This window comes from Gigantopelta aegis, unplaced genomic scaffold (genome assembly GCF_016097555.1).
Source record: "Gigantopelta aegis isolate Gae_Host unplaced genomic scaffold, Gae_host_genome ctg10943_pilon_pilon, whole genome shotgun sequence".
NCBI classification, from domain to species: Eukaryota; Metazoa; Mollusca; class Gastropoda; order Neomphalida; family Peltospiridae; genus Gigantopelta; species Gigantopelta aegis.
This window is the reverse complement of record NW_024532536.1, coordinates 2,769-11,301: the sequence shown is the minus strand read 5'-3', so window position 1 is coordinate 11,301 and position 8,533 is coordinate 2,769. Positions and strand designations below refer to the sequence as shown.

At 36.0% G+C, this 8,533-nt stretch overlaps 2 protein-coding genes across 2 annotated transcripts; both read left to right on the top strand.

The window, feature by feature from the left end:
* The first annotated feature begins 76 nt into the window (after positions 1–76).
* Positions 77–3,862, top strand: LOC121390952. Its single transcript, XM_041522773.1, has 4 exons — positions 77–155; positions 1,390–1,710; positions 2,191–2,541; positions 3,438–3,862. Exons 2-4 carry the CDS (start codon positions 1,680–1,682, stop codon positions 3,773–3,775), a joined length of 720 nt encoding a protein of 239 aa, XP_041378707.1. The 5' UTR covers positions 77–155; positions 1,390–1,679; the 3' UTR covers positions 3,776–3,862.
* A 631-nt stretch (positions 3,863–4,493) lies between these two features.
* LOC121390951 lies at positions 4,494–7,161 on the top strand. Its single transcript, XM_041522772.1, has 2 exons — positions 4,494–4,675; positions 5,649–7,161. Exons 1-2 carry the CDS (start codon positions 4,530–4,532, stop codon positions 6,412–6,414), a joined length of 912 nt encoding a protein of 303 aa, XP_041378706.1. The 5' UTR covers positions 4,494–4,529; the 3' UTR covers positions 6,415–7,161.
* Positions 7,162–8,533: the final 1,372 nt, after the last annotated feature.

Genomic DNA, 8,533 nt, shown 5'->3' with positions numbered 1-8,533 from the left:
ACAAAAGAGATACTTTTTTTCTAGTCCACCCACTACAGAGTAGGAGTAAAGAGGGAAATCCCCAAGTGTCATAATGGCGGACTCACGTCTTTACTTATGTTGCTCAGTTTTATTAATTTTTCTTGGATGTACATTTGATTTTGGTATCCAGAATGGTGGGTATTTTACGTGTTGTTGCGAATGTAGTATTATTCAAACACGCACATATATGTTCATTATGTCCATACACACAACAGAAGTGGAGTGACTAGCGCTCTCTCTCTCTCTCTCTCTCTCTCTCTCTCTCTCTCTCTCTCTCTCTCTCTCTCTCTCTCTCTCTCTCTCTCTCTCTCTCTCTCTCTTTGACTCACACATACATACATATACAGCTTTACAGCCAGCTTTGCATTAGTTTTTAAATATATTTTAATATAATTTTACAGTTAAGTATACTGACTAGAATTGCTCAGTGTATCGCAGTACAATGTGTGTCACATCGACCAAGAGGTTTGAGATATTAAGTTATATACTTTAATTACTTTATCACATTAATGCACAGTAATGTAGGTTTTCTCGTACATGAATTGAATTTGCTATTTTGTTGCTTAGGGAAATACATATCATCTGATCTTTCCATATGTTAGGATAAGGATGATTTAAAATTGTAAAATTAAACAGTAGGCAGGTGATGGTTTCCTTTAATAACATTGTAGTAGACTTGGTAACCAAATGTTTCGTGCAATAATATATTTGAATAAGGTATTTTCATGAATCATTCGTGTTTTGAGAAAAAAGAGTTCATCTATTTGTACAGCTTGATTTTAATAACCGCGAACACACACGTAAAAGGAAGTAGCACAAACTTAATAAGCACACAAATATGTTTTATTCAACAAACTGTTAGGCCTAAACAGGGGTCGAAATACCTCCGTTCTGGTTTTGCCAGTCAGCATCTCCACAGGCCGGGAGATATTTTTGTCGGACCGACAATTATTTTGCGTTTATACTTTGTGATCATATTTGGCCGGTACGTTATGATTCGGCCCGGTAGAATTTATAGTTTACCAGCAGGAATTTCAGCCAATTTTGACCCCTGCTAAACATAATAAGTCATATGTCACTTTCCCCATTTTTATATCTGAAATAACCATTAATCAATATGGTGTTTCGCTTAATGATACCCTATGAATAAGACAAATATTATTCTTAAAGAAAAGAAAGATAGTAGTGTAATACATGTACTAATATATTAGTAAATCATAAATGATGTGTCCTTTCAAATACCTCTTAGTTTTAGGAGTTTAGTAACTGTAATCTGATCATGGTGTTACTAATAAGCACAGTAATTTATGTAAACATCTGTTTAGAGTCTTTCTTGTAAAATACTATATATTTTAAATATTTATCCAGTGCGTGGTTTGACAAGACATAAACTGTCCAATTGCTACACAACCAACAGCACCAACTATACAGTTGATCTAAAGTGCACTGCTGGTTCCGTGATTCACGTCGTAAGAGAGACTTACTCAAACAGCAGTTCGCATGGCATCTGCGCACCATATTATAGCAACTGTAGCGGACATGTGGTCGAAAACAACAGATTATCATCTTCAGACTTCAGACTGCAGACTACCTGCAATGGTAAACCAGAATGTAGTGAATTTCTGGATCCGTCTCATTTCAACTGTGTTGGTAGACGTATGGGAATAGTTGATTACGAATGTGTTCCAGGTGTGTACAAAATATGGCATATCGTCGTTGAACTAAGTAAACCTCATATCTGTATTTTTATGTTTTTCAAAAGACGTACAAATTTGTTTTGTTACAAGCTAATTCAGTGTAACAAATAGGACTATAACATGGAATACAGACTTTATTCTTCATGGTATAGGTCTTTAGAGCCATTTGGTACTTTGAATCAGTTTGCAACAACGACACCACTAGAGCACATTGATTTATTAATCATCAGCTATTGGATGTCAAACATTTGGTAATTTTGACATATAGTCTCAGAGAGGAAACCCGCTACATTGTTCCATTAGTAGCAAGGGATCGTTTATATGCACCATCCCACAGACAGGTATATGTGTTTGCATAACGTTTATCATTTTGTTGTGACCTATAACCGGAAGTACCATTACTCCTATTGAAATCCAAATGCTACTTAGGAAACCTCTCTGGGCCTACCTGTTGTACTTACATTTTTTTCAGAATCGGTGAACTACAATATGTGTTATAATCTGACAGCGTCAAGCCAGACTAATAAAAACGTATTTTTTCTTGCAAGTCCTAAGTCTGGAACATCACATCCTATTCTGTGTAATTGTGAGATACGCGGGAAGAACATGAGAGTTCAAATTGTAGATTTTAGAGCAAATATGATGGACAACGAGAAATGGGTTTTAAACATAACATCCGGTTTTATGCTAAATGATTCTACACCATCAAACTCACCATTTATACGATTGTTAAATAATGTACTAGGAGGATATCATGACACAGTTCATATACAGTATTACAGTGAGAACACCAGTAATCAGAATATATGGATAGAACTCACAGGTAATCCACCACAACTCTCACTGTTCTTTACTTAGGTGATACATATAGTTCAGTAGTAGAGAGCTCGTCTGGGGTGCGGTGGGTCGTAGGGTCGATCGCCGTTCCAAGGGTGTTTTTCTTTTCAGATTCTAAATCCGGAACATAAGATCCAGTATTAATGTTGTGTAATTGTGAGATGCGTGGAGAGAACACGAGTTCAAATTGTCGATTTTAGAACAAATACACGGACGAGGAGAAATTATTTGATTTTATTCGAAATTTTTATATTCATTCAACCACCACAATTCAACGATTGTTAAATAATATTCTACAAGGAAGTAATCAAAATGTCTACTTAATATATTATATATCAGGAACCACAGCATGTGGATAGAACTATTAGGTAAGCCAACACAACTTCATTCATTTCATGTATTTCCACTTATTTTTGTGCTTATTAAGGTTCAAGCACGCCGTTCAGGTGGCTGTCTGTTTAGGGCAATGGTTTAGTGGTTAGTGAGAGACGAGTCGGCTTAGTGGTCTTACACCTACTCATTGAGTCCAACACAACTATTACTGTTCTTTATTTATGAATTATGCCATTATCATGTCTAATGGAATGGCCAGCTTACATTACTTTCTCATGAAATAACTTTAAAAATAAAACTCTGTCAATATTCAATAATGAAATACAAATAATTGTAATGTATCGAGTTTGTAAAATTTATTAGCGTTGTAATTAGAAACGAATACGACACTACACGCGAGAGTGAGCCATCTAAATCTTAGCAAAATTATGTCTTTCAAGCCAGAATGTAGTTTATTGTTACATATTAAGTTTCCAATGGTCAGTGTATATTTTCAGTCAATATTTTCCAAGTCAACACCTTAACTATATATTAATCTTTCATACACAGGACCTACAGATGTTCAAATGAATTTGAGCTGCACGTCATGGATCTATTCAGGTACAAGGAACACGTATCAACCTCAAACATCACAAACAGGCACACCTGTGAAACCGTCGTCAACGCACTCAACGAACATCACTGAGACACCAACAGCTAATTATAACACTACCTTCACGTCAGCGTTCGCAAATACAACATCCACGGTTAATAAGTCATCACAGACGCCTACATCATCAGTGTCTACCTCTGCGGAAAATACAACATCTACAGAGGTGACTACAAATGACTCTGGGGCCTATTCTTCTGGTCAAAGTTCCAGTCGTGGTGTGTTTGTGGTCAGCTAATTATTTACATGAGCCATGCATACAGTCACACATTAACAACACACACATACACACACACACACACACACACGCGCGCGCGCGCGTGCGCATCCTTCACACTCTCTCTCTCTCTCTCTCACACACTCTCTCTCTCTCTCTCTCTCTCATCACACACACACCACACACACATCACATACAAACTCTCTCTCTCTCTCTCGCGCGCATCGTTACACACACACACACACACACACACAGAAACACGCACCTTACATACGCACACTCTCACACAGAAACACATATGCATGTATATATTTCTTATAGTTTTATATATATTTATTTTATATTACTATCAGGGGAGAGATTTAGCTCAGTCACCTGAGGTGCTTGCATCGCAGGATCGAACCACCTCGGTAGATCCATTCAAATGATTGTGTTTTTTTTTATCGTTCCAACCAGTGCATCACAACTGGTCAAAGGCAGTGGTATATGCTTTCGTGTCTGTTGGAAAGTACATATAAAAGATCCCTTGCTACTAATGGAAAAATGTAGCGGGTTTTCTCTCTTAAGACTGTGTCAGAGTTACCAATGTTTGACATGCAATAGCCAATGATTAATTAATCAATGTGCTCTAGTGGTGTCGTTAAACAAAACATTTAAAAAAATATTACTGTCAGGTCGCATAGTAGGTAACATAAATCTTAATCATTTAAGAAGTCTGCATTCATATGCTCTGTACATCTAATTTGAAAACAAGGGTTAATATGTTCGTTTTATTATGAACCTTGGCAAAGAAGAATGTAATATTTGTACACATCTTGCATTTTCAGAAAATGACCAACAAACCATAGTAATATCCGTGGTTGTTGTGGCAGTGGCTTCGTTTGCTTCAGCTGTTGTGGGTGCTGTTGCTATTGTTTATAGGTAAATATGACACTATGCAATTAAAACTATGTAGTATATAAGGACTGTCGTAGGCTGGGTGATAATGAATAGTTTTCAATATCTATCACTTATGGGATAGAAGTCTGTAATTTGAACGTGCATGTCTGCTTGTTATCTTAAACAGCAGCAGACCCACTAGAAATATGATCAGTGCTTATAAAGATTTGCTTATGTGGCAGCAGTGGGTTTCTCATCTCATCCTTTGCACCAAGTACAAGGACATTATTAAACAACAGTGGTCACTATACAAAGTGTCAATTGGCAGGAATAGAACCTGGCATGGCATTCGACAGGCCACGACCTTAATCACATGACCAACCAGGCCTTCCACACAAAAACAATAGAAGCCCAATGAACCGTAGTTAAGAAAGCTTGATGGAAGACACTCAATTCGAAACTAATATAATAGATTGTATTAATATACAGCATTGTTTGAATTGCAACGGAGCTAATGACGCACTCAGGGACTAAGAGACCAACAGCAGAAACGTCGACTGAAATAGTAATATTTAAAAACACAAGAGTCAGTTAGCTGGATTTTAACTACCATCTGATCACTAATTTCTGGCATTGATCCTATTAGTTTTGATCATCTAATAGGGTACTAAATTAAAGCATAAACGATATTATACAATACTAAAGTATGTTGAATCACCTAATGAACACAGCGAAATCGTTATTCATATCTTTGTCAATGTACTTGGATCGAGTTGTGACAGCAGGTCATATTAATACACAACCGTAAAACAGCTTATACGTCAGCACCATTACCGTCGGCATTGTTGTTGCTATTACTTATTTAATGTTTACTTTGTTTCTTGCTTGATTTATTGTAACTGTAACTTTTATTTCAGAAAGAGAAGAATGACCCCAAGTCCATTCAATGCGTTATTTTTTTTAAAATGCTTAATTGTTTCTTCCCGATTAATTGAGATAAAATTTTGTCTTTCAGAAAAAGAAGAAGAAATGCCCTCGAGTCTAGAGATAATGTTACTTCTAAAAGAAATAGCAACGTTTATAGTGATACTGATGATGGTGCTGTAAATAACTGTTATTCCAAAGACGATGTAATTCAATCACCTAATAGAGATCAAATCAAGACAAATGTACAGGTTGTGGTCATAGCCAATGATCTGCCAGCACGTAAACCAGACAACACTCCTCAGAAAAGCAACCATCCACCTATAAAGCCCAGAAAATCTCGAGCGGCATTCAGCAATAAAGAAGCTGAAAACGAGGGATCAGGGGACATTTCTAGTGAGTTGGGTGAACACCCTGTATTCCAAACAAACTCAAATGATATAGATACTAAAGTTAATGCTAAACATGTTACAACTCCTGAAAGCAGTTCGAAATGTGTTCCTGAAGAAGAGATGAAAGATAATTTCCTTTATAGCATGGACGATACGGAATTCCAAGATTCTCAAATCTGTGTTCCTGAAGAAGAGATGAAAGACAATTTCCTTTATAGCATGGACGATACGGAATTTCAAGATTCTCAAAAATGTGTTCCTGAAGAAGAGATGAAAGACAATTTCCTTTATAGCATGGATGATACGGAATTTCAAGATTCTCAAATCTGTGTTCCTGAAGAAGAGATGAAAGACAATTTCCTTTATAGCATGGACGATACGGAATTTCAAGATTCTCAAATCTGTGTTCCTGAAGAAGAGATGAAAGATAATTTCCTTTATAGCATGGACGATACGAAATTCTAAGATTCTGTAAACTGAGATCCGAAGAAGATTTAAAACTTAATCCAGCTTTTCGCGTGATAAACAAGTAATGATTTCATGAGACATGCCAAGCGATTCTCGTCAAAGAGTACAAGAAGAGCCAGAAACATGTTCCAGCCAGACGAAGATATGATGATGGATCCAGTTTATAACGTGAGAGACAATAAACCGATAATTGTTCCTCAAGACAACATGTCAAGTGACGGGAATGAAGAAAGGCTGGACAATCTTGCACAATGTATTCCTAAAAAGGATTCAAAAATCAATTATATTTACTACATGGAAGATGGCGATCAGAACTGTATTTTAAGAGACACATGTGAAAAAACAGATAAGTCCACCAAGCATGTGTAACTGAAAAAAAACATGATAGTAATCAAAGCATTATTTAAGAAATAGACATGAACAAAACATAATGCTAGTTACTACATGGCAGATAATGAATCTTACTTAAGATGATGTGGTGCACAAACAATCAGATAAAACTAATTTGGAGAATAGTCGAAACTGACTTCCAGATTAGTAAAAATACTACAATCGACTCACATTACCTTTGACTCTAGCAGTTACAAACTTGAAGATAATAATATTAATAATGAGCAACTTCTAAAAGTGTAGATATACCTAAAATGAATTTCATAAAACGTGGTGGATTTGTGCATCTTTGATTTCATAGATATCGTGTGGTTTTCGGAGCAATGTTTTGTGTGAAAAAAATTCTTTATTTCTGTGTTTAGAAAATTTACGTTTACAACAACATTGTGTTTAATTCATTATTCGTATGATAGAAATGTGTACTTTGTAGTTGTGTATGCTATATATTAATATCCAGAATTCAGATGTATTTGTTTATTTCACTTAACTAATTATAGAATATCTCTCTCTCTCTCTCTCTCTCTCTCTCTCTCTCTCTCTCTCTCTCTCTCTCTCTCTCTCTCTCTCTCTCTCTCTCTCTCTCTCTCTCTCTCTCTCTCTCTCTCTCTCATCAGAACAAGAACATACTGATTAATAGAAAACCAACACCCCATAATTATTAGTCATCTTATATTCGTTCATTTACTCACTCGTTCATCTGTCGATTCTCACTATGTATATACATATTCTTTTCGGATATTTGTATTATATTCATACAAAACTGCTATTTTTGAATCAAATATATATTCATAGCATTTGTCTTTACATTTTCAATTTTATATTATATTATGTACAGTATTAATCAGTATGTGCTTAATGTGTTATTACTCAAAGTTGTTAACACTTCAGGAGTAAATATTAAAACAGATTTATTGTAATATAGTTGAAAATGTGTTTCCTATTCCATAGATATATGTTATGTGGGTTTGATTTTTACGTCATATTTTACTGTGGATTCAGTGTTCTTATTGTTATAGCTGTGTTGCTTTGTTTAGTGGTGTAGATTATTGGAAATGTACACGAGCTTTACAAAAATGTAGTGTCACACTAAACTCTCTTATCATAGCAGCATAATATGATAAATCTACAACTTAGCAAAAACCTTTGGGTAAATAACTCAATAGCAAAAAACTAAATATCCCTCGACATCTGCTTGTTGAGGGACCCCACCCCGACCCCTGATCCCCAACCCCACCCTATTTGTGTGTCTGTCATTACGGTCTGTATTAAGTAGGCTTTTTACATTGTGACATTTTGTCACAGTCTGTAGCCCCATATCATAAATTAGTCCAGTGCTAACAGCATATAGACCTATTATACTAGTTTTACTATGATACTAGCATAGTTACAACATGCATATATGATGAATATAATGTGGTTGTTATTTCTTGTCAAACAATATTCCTTCTGCAGCGGTTAAGCCATCGGACATACGGCTGGTATGTACCGGTTTAAAAGGAACGCAGGTGCGTGGGACCGATCCTAGGAACAGTAGTCCTATCGGACCTCCATAGCTTAATATACTTAATGAAAACCATTTAACATTATATAATATAATTTAACATTTACCATATTAGACCTAGGACCTGCATTCCTAGGAGATTAAGTCCGGGCAGACAACTGTTCCTACGGACTTGCATTCCGTTTACACCGGCTTCACCTCTCGGTACACCGGCTCCCACGGAGA